General features: G+C 36.0%; 1 protein-coding gene across 1 annotated transcript; it reads right to left on the bottom strand.

Annotated features, from left to right (window-relative positions):
- Positions 1–575: 575 nt before the first annotated feature.
- On the bottom strand, positions 576–1,304 carry LOC136803891 (uncharacterized). Its single transcript, XM_067060617.1, has one exon. It carries the CDS (start codon positions 1,302–1,304, stop codon positions 576–578), a length of 729 nt encoding a protein of 242 aa, XP_066916718.1.
- Positions 1,305–14,725: the final 13,421 nt, after the last annotated feature.

The following is a 14,725-nucleotide window of genomic DNA, read 5'->3' as shown; positions in this document are numbered from 1 at the left end:
CAGAACTAATCATTTGGAGAGAGATTTTCCTTAAAATATGATGCTCAAATCGGTTTTGTTTGGGACTTGTGCCCCTCACAAAATTTCAGTTTTACTTCCTCGAAGATCAGAATAGATATTTATGCTTTAAATGTTACAAGTTTTATACCGTTGAAAAGATAAGCTAAAGACTCTAGGCCGCTAGAGAGTTACCAAACTGTTTTTTGCTGCTTATTTTTTCACTTCAACAAACGGACGGGTACCATTTGAACTTAAAATGCGAAAATTATTTGGAAAAGATAACGAATAAAAGACCTTTTCATAAATCACGTCACGAACAACACTTACCTCGTTTTGAAATTATTGCCATGGTGATTAACTCCCGGCGGTTTTATTAAAACTTTTACTATTAAAACTATTCTATTCATAAAAAAATCATTTCATGTCTCAAGGGACATATCACCATGGTAATTGTTTGGACACGAGGCAAGTTATGTTAGTGGAAAAACATTCAATGAATTAAAAAAACGAAAAAGTTAAAATTTTATTAGATTGTTCATTTCGATATTTTGGTTTGAATTTCTAATGTTTTATGATCACAAGATTTCATAGGCACAAATTCTTACTTCGGTCTTTTTGAATCTTCCAAGGTTTTGATCACCCAGTTTATCATATTTGTGAGTCAAAAGACTTTTGGCTAGTTTCCAGGTTCCATTCGCTTCTAATTCATCCATTCTCTTTTGATATCCATAATCTCTCAAGTAATGATCTCGGGTGGAAAAGATAATGATGGTACCACGCCCCTTCGCCGCCATTATCATTTCGTCAAAGAGTTTCTTGTCACAATGCCCTTCAACCAAAACTCCACAACATACAACAAGCTGGAATCTGTTCCGAAGATATTTGGGAAATGTTTCCGGTTTTCCAAGCCAAAGCTCGATAGTCTGCTTGTAGGATTCCTTAGCTTTTGCTTTGGCCATCATTTCAACGGAAGCATCAACACCAAAGATGTTCTTGAATCCTCCAACCTTGAAAAGTTGATCTCCTCCAAGCCCAGTTCCACAGCCCATGTCCAGAACTTCAATCACCTCTCTTGTCGCTTGATCCGGGATAAGCTCACACGCGATCTCATTAACTCTCTCATGATCATGATAACCCATTGTTAAGTACATCTCTTCGTAACTTTCAGCCTCCGCATTGTAATGTTCCACAATATCCTTGGCATAAGGTTGAACCATCCCTGACCATTGAGTCGTACGTTCTACAGCTGCTTTAATTGTCTCGTTCACTTTGGTAACATCGATGATTTCAACTGTTTGCGCCATCTTTCCTCTGCTCTTTATTGTTATAATCTAGAACGAAAAAAGGTTTTTTAAGTTGATGTCAGTTCCGCAAGTTGCATAGTTCTGCAGCGCTGCAATATTCCGTAAAGTTGCGTTTTTTTCGCAACGCTTCAACCGGGATGCGACACATGATGGTTTGATATTCTGTGGATAAATGAAAGCTCAAAAAAAATTAGTAAAATTTCCACGAGATGATACATATCTTATTTTCATAACCTTTTCTTTGTCTTTATATAGAATACAAAGGATGAAATCAATAAGTAGTGCCACGTATAGACTTATGATTATGTTTAGTTTCGAGAATTTTGGGCCACGTCAGTTTCTTAAGATATCTAACTTCAATTTTAAAGCTTTGGTATATTGTCCGTTTGTTCCAAACGAAACTAACTTTTACTTAATAATAATGATTTTATGACAAAATGGTTAGATAAAATTTATTCAATACGTTGTCTTTTATTTTTTGGTATTAATCCATTTTCTAATACGTCCGAAACTCTCTCTCCATTTTTACATTCAAACCAATGAACTTGCGGTTGCCTTATAAACATTCTGTTATAACCACTTTCAACGGTCATTCGAGCATTGTCTGTAGTTAACGAATTTATTGGGTCACACATAATAAGTTTTCTTTTAGACGGTCCTCCATGTAAGTCTTTGTTAACAGCAGTATAAGCTCTGTTATCCATTTTATCTCTTTCAGTAGCATTAAGAGAAGGCTCAATTTCATAAATTCCAATTTCGTATTCAAATTTAACTTCAAATCTGACAAACATGTTACGTAACGTAGTACCATTATATTTTGGTTGAAACTTAAAATAGATTGGACGCATAGCTTTTTCTGACGAGAACGGTTGTTCTTTATACCACCATCTTTTTGTTGATCCAGGACCAGGCCATTGTTTTGGATCAGCCCAATCTTCTTTAGCATATAGTCCAGCGTGTTCTACATACGGACTCCAATCTTGTTTTGATAATAATCGATAAGGTGTTTGAGTTGTATAAGCAGATACATTACTTGGTATATATTGATGTAACTCATTTTCTTTATTTCGTTGACCTGTAACGGGTTTAAAACCAGGCCACCATTCGTCTGCCTCTGTTATAGTACCCGAAGCAAACCATGTGTTATCACCGGCGACAATTTCATCATTTGTTTCCGGGTCAAAGTTTTCTTCCCAACCTCCAATTTCAGAATTAGGATGAACTAAAACACCGGCCGAATAATCAAGAGGATTAATAACATAAGCTTTTCCGTGCATACGTTGCCATTTGTCTATTTCGGGATGGGTGACTTGATATTTATTGGCAGTATTAACAGTTTTATTTGGCTTTTTAAGGTCATATTTGATAAGTTGTTTGACAGGGGACCATAATTCATTCATTGACCGTAATAGTCTGCTATCGTTTGTCCATTGGGTAGCCCAACACGGTTTTTCAGGTTTATTAAACATTTCTTTCCAATCAGCAGAGGTAAACTTCCAAGACAAATCATCATAAACGAGGTCCGGTCCAACATTTTTAGCATAGCGGCCATTAACAAATAATTCTTTTGCTTTTTCAATTTTGGGAAATACGTCTTTAGTATATACATTTCGTTCTGTATTAGACCGAGCCAGTTTACAAAGTTCTACTTCATTTTTATCATCGTCGTTTGAACATACATTTAAACTATATGTCGGTTTTAAGCCCGGGGGGGGGTACTTAGGCAAAATGGGTGCCGGGTATGTGCGAGCCATAAGGGTACCTTTTCTCATTCCTCAAAAGTCTCTCAAAGGGGTACAAAGTCAAAAGTTAGTCTCTGAAAGGGTCCTAAAATCACAAAAATCAAAAATTTCTCTCTCAAAGGGTCACGATTTCCAAGAATTTTGACCAAAATTTGGTGAAAATCAAAGCAAAATTTGGAAAAAATGGACCAAAATTTAGGAAAAAGTCTCTCAAAGGGTCCCAAAATCACCAAAATTTTGTCTCTCAAAGGGTCGATTTTCGATTTTCGGCTCGGACATACCCGTCACCTCGCAAACCTAGTACCCCCCCCCCCGGGTGTTAAGTAATTTCTGTGATCCACAGGATCCCATACAAAGAATGTTTCATTTCCAACTTCTCTGCCTACGTCTACTTCTGCCCCTGTTTCAATTTGAGAAACTTGGATATCATCAATAACAACACTAGCTCGTATTGGATACCATGCTTTTCCTTTTTTTGTTTCATCTTTGATTACACTTTCGCCAATTGGTAATTTCATATCTTGCCAGTGTATACCAAATATGTTTTCGCCATCTTTATTGTCGGCAATTTTATGTTGTGCTAATATAGTTTGTTTAAATAGAATTTTACGAAATCCTGATTCAGGTTCTGGTGAATTGATTTGGTCAGGGACCGCGATATCTTCCTGTTCAGTGATCATCTTCTTCTAAATGAGCTTCGTCCATAGCACGTCTTAACTCTGCTTTAACATCGTTCGCAAATGGGACTAACTGTGTATCAATCATAGTTTTTATATCTTGTATTTTTTGATATAATGGAATAATTGCACCATTGTAAAAGTTTTCAATTGTTTCTTTCTCAATAACATAATGTCTCACAGGATCAGGCATTGTTGAACCGCTTGAGTCTGTTTCACCGTACGAACTGTTACTCGTATCGGGTTCTTCGTTTATGTTTTCTCCACTCGTCTGCGTCGAATTCGCTGGGGAAGAATTCTCCGGGGGCTCCTCGTTTTCGGGTTGTTGTTGCAACGGTTGATCCCTTGGTGGCATGAGTAACCCGGTATGAGTCGTCCAAGTTCCCCGTTTTGCCTTTTTGTAATATTTTTTGTCCGCTGGATGGTAAAAGTGCATCCCCCGCGTCCGTCGCGATCTGGTTGCCATATTCTTTAACTAACGTCTTGGACTTGTAACCAACAGTTGTGATATGAGTTTTTAAATGTTTTCGAGAACCATTACCGGTTTAGGTTTAAATAAGTTATTTACTAACTCTGAGTGAACCGGTGGTTTCTTTCCCAATTGTTGATAAGGAATTTCATTTGTTGTATGACTAAAGTCTTTTATATTTTCCCTCATAAAATTACTTTTTTTTAACAATGGTTCATTATCTGCTGCTGTATTTTTATATATTTCCTTTAATTCTATTCTTTGTTGCTTTGTCATGTTTTTTTTTAAATTATATCTCTTTTTTGCTTTACGAAAGTCTAATGTTCCTTTAATGGTTGCTCGAATATTCCCTGCAGTTTTGAGTGACGTAGCCGCTGTTTTTACTGGTGCTTTTACTAATGATTTCGTTTTTCCCCCAGATATTACTGACCAAAATGCAGAGTCAGCATAATCTAATTTGTTGGCGGTGTCCGGGTCTCCGTTTGGGTTGATCAAGTGCTTTGGTATAAACATAAAACGATTGTTGTCCACGCCTTGTAATCCTTGACCAAATAAGGGTTTTCCAAATTTATCTACAGTACCGAGTTGTTTTCCGTTACGGTCCTTTCTGTCCGGTCCAAATACATCTTCTGCTTTATTGTCCATCTTTTGATTGACGATATTTCTAAATTGCTTGTTCTTCTTGTAAATTGTGTTTAATTTTTTAAATGAACCACCATACATTTTGGCTGAAGCGCCAAGTACGCTTGATGTTGACAGTAGGTTACCCATTTTGTAAATGATGAATATTATAAAAATTGGGATATATATGGGAGCTAAGTAGGTGACGTAAGTACCTAAGATGACGATATTACTGACCCCAGCCCGTACCCGACTCGTTACCGGAACCCGTACGGTATTACAATAATTCTATGAGATCTCATAGTATAATTGTAATACCGTACGGGTTCCGGTAACCTTTTCATAAATCACGTCACGAACAACACTTATCTCGTTTTGAAATTATTGCCATGGTGATTAACTCCCAGTGGTTTTATTAAAACTTTTACTATTAAAACTATTCTATTCATAAAAAAAATCATTTTATGTTTCAAGGCACATAATCACCATGGTAATTGTTTGGACATGAGGCAAGTTATGTTAGTGGAAAAACATTCAATGAATTAAAAAAACGAAAAAGTTAAAATTTTATTAGATTGTTCATTTCGATATTTTGGTTTGAATTTCTAATGCTTTATGATCACAAGATTTCATAGGCACAAATTCTTACTTCGGTCTTTTTGAATCTTCCAAGGTTTTTATCACCCAGTTTATCATATTTGTGAGTCAAAAGACTTTTGGCTAGTTTCCAGGTTCCATTCGCTTCTAACTCATCCATTCTCTTTTGATATAATCTCTCAAGTAATGATCTCGGGTGGAAAAGATAATGATGGAACCACGCCCCTTCGCCGCCATTATCATTTCGTCAAAGAGTTTCTTGTCACAATGCCCTTCAACCAAAACTCCACAACATACAACAAGCTGGAATCTGTTCCGAAGATATTTGGGAAATGTTTCCAGTTTTCCAAGCTAAAGCTCGAAAGTCTGCTTGTAGGATTCCTTAGCTTTTGCTTTGGCCATCATTTCAACGGAAGCATCAACACCAAAGATGTTCTTGAATCCTCCAACCTTCAAAAGTTGATCTTCTCCAAGCCAAGTTCCACAGCCCATGTCCAGAACTTCAATCACCTCTTTTGTCGCTAGATCCGGGATAAGCTCACACGCGATCTCGTTAACTTTCTAATGATCATGATAACCTATTGTTAAGTACATCTCTTCGTAACTTTCAGCCTCCGCATTGTAATGTTCCACAATATCCTTGGCATAAGGTTGAACCTTCCCTGACCATTGAGTCGTACGTTCTACAGCTGCTTTAACTGTCTCGTTCACTTTGGTAACATCGATGATTTCAACTGTTTGCGCCATCTTTCCTCTGCTCTTTATTGTTATAATCTAGAACGAAAAAAGGTTTTTTAAGTTGATGTCAGTTCCGCAAGTTGCATAGTTCTGCAGCGCTGCAATATTCCGTAAAGTTGCGTTTTTTTCGCAACGCTTCAACCGGGATGCGACACGCATGATGGTTTGATATTCTGTGGATAAATGAAAGATCAAAATTAGTAAGTTTTCCACGAGATGATACATATCTTATTTTCATAACCTTTCACCTTTTCTTTGTCTTTATATAGAATACAAAGGATGAAATCAATAAGTAGTGCCACGTATAGATTTATGATTATGTTTAGTTTAGAGAATTTTGGGCCACGTCAGTTTCTCAAGATATCTAACTTCAATTTTAAAGCTTTGGTATATCGTCCGTTTGTTCCAAACTATACTACTACTTTTTTTTGTAGAAAGATTTATCAATCAACAAAAACTTTTTGTTTTATCCTTATTAATTTCGCCTAGCGAAAGTATTACGATCAGCTTCTGTGGTGGCTCGTGGTTTGGTGGATTGTTTTTGAGAAAACGAAAGTACTTGATACGGTGGACGAACTCACTAAAATTGATTTACAAATTACACGCTCGTATAACCATGGACGATTTTCGTAGGTTTTCTTTGGATTACGTCATATATCTTTGTGTCTTTAGCTTCCCAGTTTTTGTTTTTTCTTTATTTTCTTATAAGCATATACTTTATAAGAATCAAATCAATAGCTCTCGATAGACGGTAGTATACCTTTCGGTAATTAGTTCTTACAAAGTAAACAAAGGATGGTGCACAATATGAGCATATTTATTTTTCTTACAAGCATTTACTTTATAAGAATCAAATCAAAAGCTCTTGATAGACGGTGACATACCTTTCCGTAATTAATTCTTACGAAGTAAACAAGGTACGGCGCTCAATATGAGCATATTCATTTTTCTTATAAGCATTTACTTTATAAGAATATCATCAAATCAATAACTCTCGATAGACGGTGGTATACCTTTCGGTAATTAGTTCTTACAAAGTAAACAAAGGACGGTGCACAATATGAGCATATTTATTTTTCTTACAAGCATTTACTTTATAAGAATCAAATCAATAGCTCTTGATAGACGGTGACATACCTTTCGGTAATTAGTTCTTACAAAGTAAACAAGGGACGGCGCTCAATATGAGCATATTCATTTTTCTTATAAGCATTTACTTTATAAGAATATCATCAAATCAATAACTCCCGATAGACGGTGGTATACCTTTCGGTAATTAGTTCTTACAAAGTAAACAAAGGACGGTGCACAATAAGAGCATATTTATTTTTCTTACAAGCATTTACTTTATAAGAATCAAATCAATAGCTCTTGATAGATGGTGACATACCTTTCGGTAATTAGTTCTTACAAAGTAAACAAGGGACGGCGCTCAATATGAGCATATTCATTTTTCTTATAAGCATTTACTTTATAAGAATATCATCAAATCAATAACTCTCGATAGACGGTGGTATACCTTTCGGTAATTAGTTGTTACAAAGTAAACAAGGGATGACGCATAATATGAACACATTTATTTTTCTTATAAGCATTTACTTTATAAGAATCAAATCAATAGCTCTCGATAGACTTTAGTATACCTTTCGGTAATTAGTTCTTACAAAGTAAACAAAGGACGGTGCACAATATGAGCATATTTATTTTTCTTACAAGCATTTACTTTATAAGAATCAAATCAATAGCTCTTGATAGACGGTGACATACCTTTCGGTAATTAATTCTTACGAAGTAAACAAGGGACGGCGCTCAATATGAGCATATTCATTTTTCTTATAAGCATTTACTTTATAAGAATATCATCAAATCAATAACTCTCGATAGACGGTGGTATACCTTTCGGTAATTAGTTTTTACAAAGTAAACAAAGGACGGTGCACATTATGAGCATATTTATTTTTCTTATAAGCATATACTTTATAAGAATCAAATCAAAAACTCTCGATAGACGGTGATATACCTTTCGGTAATTAGTTCTTACAAAATATACAAAGGACGGTGCATAATATGAGCATATTTATTTTTCTTATAAGCATTTACTTTATAAGAATCAAATCAATAACTCTTGATAGATGGTAATATACCTTTCGGTAATTAGTTCTTACAAAGTAAACAAGGGACGGCGCTCAATATGAGCATATTCATTTTTCTTATAAGCATCTACTTTATAAGAATCAAATCAATAACTCTCGATAGACGGTGATATACCTTTCGGTAATTAGTTGTTACAAAGTAAACAAGGGATGACGCATAATATGAACACATTTATTTTTCTTATAAGCATATACTTTATAAGAATCAAATCAATAACTTTTGAAAGAGGGTGATATACCTTTCGGTAATAAGTTCTTACAAAGTAAACAAAGAACGTTACACATTATGTGCATATTTATTTTTCTTATAAGCATATACTTTATAAGAATCAAATCAAAAACTCTCGATAGACGGTGATATACCTTTCGGTAATTAGTTTTTACAAAGTAAACAAAGGATGATGCATATTATGAGCATATTTATTTTTCTTATAAGCATATACTTTATAAGAATCAAATGAATAACTTTTGAAAGAGGGTGATATACCTTTCGGTAATAAGTTCTTACAAAGTAAACAAAGGACGGTGCACATTATGAGCATATTTATTTTTCTTATAAGCATATACTTTATAAGAATCAAATCAAAAACTCTCGATAGACGGTAATATACCTTTCGGTAATTAGTTCTTACAAAGTAAACAAGGGACGGAGCACAATATGAGCATATTCATTTTTCTTATAAGCGTTTACTTTATAAGAATCAAATCATAGACGGTGATATACCTTTCGATAATTAATTCTTACAAAGTAAACAAGGGCTGGCGTGCAATATGAGTATATTTACTTTTTACAAGCATATACTTTATAAGAGTTCTTAAAAATTAAACAACAATTGTTCTTAAATTGGTCCTATTTTTAGTGATTTTAAGTCCCGTTGTTTTTGTGAAATTGTTTCATCAAGGCTCGATGTAAAGTAGATCTCAAGTTCTTATTTTTCCCATGCAGTTCAAATTCTAGGCGAAATTTTCGACTTTAAGTCGTCTTGTTGTATTTATGATCTGGTCCTACAGTCAAAATTATAGGTCCGTAGCACCACTACAGTCGGAATTATGTGAATTCCGATTTGCGGGATCTAAGAGTAAGAGGGGATTTCTAGGGATTTTGAGGGATCTGAGACAATGAAAGTGCTCTGTTTCAAGAAACCTTATTATAGTTTTCGGAAATTTTCGACTTTAGTCTAAAAATTCGTATTAAAACTCGAGTTATGAAAAAAAACGAGTCAAAGTTTCCCCGATTTTTCATACTTCCAGCACCAGATCACCGTGGTTCATCGATGCGGGGTTTGAACAAACTTGAATCCAGTCCCTTATTTCACTTTTTTGTGATTAGGAAGGCGCTCACAAATTGTATCACGTCCACCAGTAAAATCAAGAAAATGAAAGTCTAGCGGATGGCTCTAGGTACGAGACTGGGGTTTGAAGCAGAACAAAATGCCAAATGAGTGCGGATTTATTTGATATATCTTTTTGCTAATCAACTCATGCAATGACATAAACCACTATGAGATCCATCCTCAATCATCTTAAATGGAGATGTGATAGGAGTCCGACCAACCTGACCCACTAGCTGCTGAGCCTTTGCCCGATGAAAACTGAGTGTCATCAATTTCAATAATCTCTGCTTCTTGTTCTTGAGAACCACTTTCTTCCCAATGATCCTTCTCCAAAAATAATTCCGATTTCTTTCTCGCTAAAACCGTTCCATGTCGGTTTACATCTGATGAGGGGAGCTGATTTTGAACATATTTATACGAAGAGATCTGTATTATATTGTCTCGTTGTAAGTCTAAAGATATTTCACCGCCACTTGCGCTACCCGAGGTCGTTTCTCCGTCACTTGCGCTACCCGAGGTCGTTTTGCCGTCACTTGCGCTACCCGAGGTCATTTCACCGCCACTTGCGCTACCCGAGGTCGTTTTGCCGCCACTTGCGCTACCCGAGGTCGTTTTGCCGTCGTCGGAATCTTCAGTCATCAGTTGTCCATCATCATTGCTTGAGAATGGTTTTCGCTGATCAGAAGAAGTTACAGTTGTTGGTAGACAGTGGTAACAATCTTTGAATGCTTTGAAACAAGAAAGAAATGCGGTTAGATTACAAAAACACTCATTCACCATAATAATTTTTATCTAATTACGGATACTCTTAGGTGCCTAATAATCGAGGGGGGGGGGGGTTTGAATAAATGGGGGGGGGGGGTTGGAAAAAAAAATTCAAATTGAATAAACGGGGGGGCCTAATTACCGGGGGGTTGGAAAATGGATTTTTAAAAACCCTAAAAAGGGTCAAAATAGACTAAATTTAGGCTTTTAGAGTAAAACAAGGAACTTTCCTTTTAGTAGCTGGGAATTTTTTCAAAAATTTATAAACGGGGGGTCGGAAAAAATTGAAAAATTTACAAGCGATGGGGGGCGTTTATTTGGCACCTAAGAGTAAGCTTTTAAACACATCAATGTGGTTGCTCGAAATTACTAGCCTTAGGGATCATCGTGATTATAACAGGCGGTCAGAAGAAAAACACGAAGATCCTTTTAGTATCATACCGTACTTACCATTGAGTTTGGATTGGAAATAAGCGGCTTCATTTCCCATCCAGGAGTCTATAGTAGTATCGAGTATAGCCCTTCAGGCTTGGACGTCAATGCTATTTACGCATAACAATCTAAAATTTTACTAAACAATTAAATGAAAACTTTTCCGCGAAAAAAAATTAAATCTCCGAATTCGAGAGACGAACCGAGCTGACTTGCTTTGATTATCTCTTTTTTCAAAGCGAGGGTACCGGCAGCACTATCCGCATTTTTGTTATTTTGGCCCGTTTGATTGTTGAGACAGTTGAGGGAACTTTTTGACTTTCAGTGTAATTTAAAAAGTGAAAAGTCACAGTGAAGCATAAAAATAATAAAAGAAAACAACAAAACGAAGAAGAACGAGTGGAGGCCCCACTCCCCGACTTGAGTGATAAATTGAGAGGGCCAATTCTCGGGTTGATTGATAGTAAAACCAACCATGGTTGCCTCGTCTTTAGAACGACGGATTCTATCTAGCAATTTTATCGTTTTTAGATGGCATATTTCATATCTAGCGGTATGTTTTACTTTCAATACGACGTTAGTGTGAAAAAAACACACGGATCACGCATTTTAGATGGGAAATAATTGACTTCATTTCCCATCCAAGAGTTCCATCTCTAGCCTAACCTCAAAATATCATGTACTTTTACTATTTCGTTTTCATTATAGTTGGAAAACATGGTGAAAAAGCGAAGTCGGCGCTCTTTGAAGAGGGATTGTAAAGCCATGATGTGCATCAAGAGTATTGTCTGTTTTCCTGAACACACTGTCAAACACTCAATTCAAAAAGCCTCCTCCAAGAAGGCCTGTCGAAAATTGAAAGCAAGCGCGCTCAACCAGATAAGAGATGCATTTTTAAACGGAGAAGCGATCAGCCATCCAGCGTTCTGGTTGCATGTGCCATTGCCTGAAGCTCACACTACGCATGATCTATTTCCTGAAAACGTGGAGGAGAGGTTGATAGAACAACCAACAGACAGTATGGATGCCATCACTCACATCTTGAGCGTGGCCGCACGTTACGGTAGTAAAGTACAAATGTCGAGTAAAGGTACGGATAACGTATTGGAATTACACTTGAATCAGCCGTCGGCTTCCGGGGAGGAGACTGGCTGAGAGAAACATTGTTGGCATCAGTGCGTCTCGCACAAACAAAATGACGGAAGTAACATGACGGAAACAAGTTGAATGTTTTAAGTTTCGAAGTATGGTATAAGTTAGTGTAATTTTCTAGTAGGAACAAGATCATTTCCCTCTCAAGGCATCTTTTATCATTTTCTCAGTTGGTCGACCGAAATCGGGCCAAACTTGGTAGGCAATTTTCGAAGCCCCCTATTAAAATCTTTGTAAAAATGACACGATCGGAGTGAGCACGCGCACAAAATTTTTTCTTTTGTGCTGAATAAAACTGCTCATTTTAAGGCGCAAAAAAGCAAAAGGGTCGCCGAAATTATTAAACAGAGGCCTTTTTGCACCCATTCTCTATTAGCACCCCTTCCCAAAATAAATCGGCCTCTTGCGGAGGAGGCACGCTACTGGGTAAGTGGTTGCAACAGATCGATAATACGATGGTGTAAACAGAATAGTGTGTATTCATTTTGAACAGTAAATCTTCAGGGTATGATAATTAAATGGTTGTATTACTGTGTACATTAGGCTGTTCCATTAAAAACCATACAGGGGGTGGATGAACCTTTTCAAGTCAAAAAAAAGTTATTGAAAATGTGTGGATACCCCCTGGAAAATGGCAAAATTTGCAAAAACACCCTTGGAAAAATTCTCTTACACCTTAAAGTGAGGGTGGAGGAGGTAAAATCAGTCTTTTACCCCTGGAAATTTTTACCCCTTTGGAAAAATGAAAAAACACCCCCTCTCGGATTACCCTCTGGAAATGTTCGTCCACCCCCTGTATGGATATCAAATGGAATGACCCATTTGTACATATCAGATGAAATGAACCCGTTGACTCGGCTTTTTCACCTTCATTCAACAGATGAAAAGATGCCTAAATATTTATAGATCTGAAAAAATTAGAATTTTTATTCTGTAAATATATTTATTTCAAATATCAATATTTTATTATTCTAAAGATAAATGGTCCACGGATCCATGATAAGAATAATTTTCTGTAGCTTTGGTATTTTGGTGAGGGTTTTTTTCAAAAGGTCAAATTTGATAGTCAAGTTTTCGTCGTTTATATTTTTGCAATGTGTATTTCTCTGTTAATACAAGAATCATACGGGACTGGCTTCTCAAAAGTAGAAAGGAATTTTGGAAATATTTTACAAGCTTGTTTTGTATTCTTCTTCAAATTTCATTAAGTTTGTTTCTATTGGGTTTGAAAATAAGGAAGGCGTCGTGAAAGAAAAAAATCACTGTGTCCCTAATGAGTGACTGCGAAGAAATCTCTCCGGTCTCTCAAAAGAAAGAATTTTTTCTTCTTTGTTCATTTTGAGGACTTGGTGTTTTTCCCTCCTCCTTTCAAAACAAAACTCTAGGCCCTACTTATAAAATGATAATTTTCAATAATGTGAAAATGTAGAAGATGGCCTTCTAATTACTTTATTATGCTCGGGCTGTAAAGATTTTGGAAAAGAAGTTGACCGTGTAATTTTCCATGGATGGGGAGTGACGAATTTTGATCACATTTTTATTTCATGGAAAAATACTCTGGGTGAAAGTCTTTTTCCCTTGATTTTTTTGTTTGATTACACTTACATGCCGCGCAAGGCATCACATTTTCAAAAACTGCAACACGAAATTACGTAATTGCAAACCACAGAGTTATTTGAACAATTCTCTTTTTTTTTTTATGATTTAACATATTATCAGAATATTGCTTATAAGTCGCATTAATAGTCGCATTTTGAGAGATTTTATGATTTTGGTTTCAAGAGATGAATGTAGAAGTCAATGTCTACCTTCAAGCTGAATAATCAGTGAAATTTGTAACCTGCTGATATTGTGAAGTTTTCCCTGTCCTTTTTTTATTGGCCAATCTCACGGTCGAAATGAATCATGGGTAATCAGGACTTTGCTTCAATAATGGTTAGCAAAGCGGTGATTACACATGATTCCTTTCGACCTTGAGATGGCCTTCAACTGAGAGTTAAAACCTCTTTGGTATGAAAGCTTTGTAGAAATTCAGTTTGTCTCCTTGAGGTTTTTAAATGTTCTATTTCTGTCGTCCTAAGTGATGTAATTTAATACCGTTTGTTAAATCTGACTCTTAAGAGCAAGTTCTTGTGTCTATGGCAACCAGATGAAATGCTAACATTACTTAAGAACACGTCTTTACGATAAAAAAACTGCAGTTGTATATTTCAAACTAGAAAATACAAAATAGCACAGCCTAAACTTCAGAACTAATCATTTGGAGAGAGATTTTCCTTAAAATATGATGCTCAAAATGGTTTTGTATTTGTTTGGGACTTGTGCCCCTCATGGAATTTCAGTTTTACTTCCTTCGAAGATCAGAATAGATATTCATGCTTTAAATCTTACAAGTTTTTTACCGTTGAAAAGATAAGCTAAAGACTCTAGGCCGCTAGAGACCCAGCTCGCACACAACGTTGTTTCAACGTTTATCTAACGTTCACAACATCCATATAACGTCAGATGAACGTTGAAACAACGTTGTGTGCCAGCTGGGGAGTTACCAAACTGTTTTTTGCTGCTTATTTTTTTCACTTCAACAAACGGACGGGTACCATTTGAACTTTCAATGTGAAAATTATTAGGAAAAGATAACGAATAAAAGACCTTTTCATAAATCACGTCACGAACAACACTTACCTCGTTTTGAAATTATTGTCATGGTGATTAACTCCCAGCAGTTTTATTAAAACTTTTAC

Source organism: Clytia hemisphaerica, unplaced genomic scaffold (genome assembly GCF_902728285.1).
Source record: "Clytia hemisphaerica strain Z4C2 unplaced genomic scaffold, Clytia hemisphaerica genome assembly, whole genome shotgun sequence".
NCBI lineage: Eukaryota > Metazoa > Cnidaria > Hydrozoa > Leptothecata > Clytiidae > Clytia > Clytia hemisphaerica.
The sequence above is the reverse complement of the archived record's forward strand: the minus strand, read 5'-3'. Positions and strand labels throughout refer to the sequence as shown.

Bases quoted from the DNA above. Each gene is read 5' to 3' on its own strand.
- LOC136803891 (XM_067060617.1), bottom strand. From the start codon at position 1,304: ATGGCGCAAACAGTTGAAATCATCGATGTTACCAAAGTGAACGAGACA.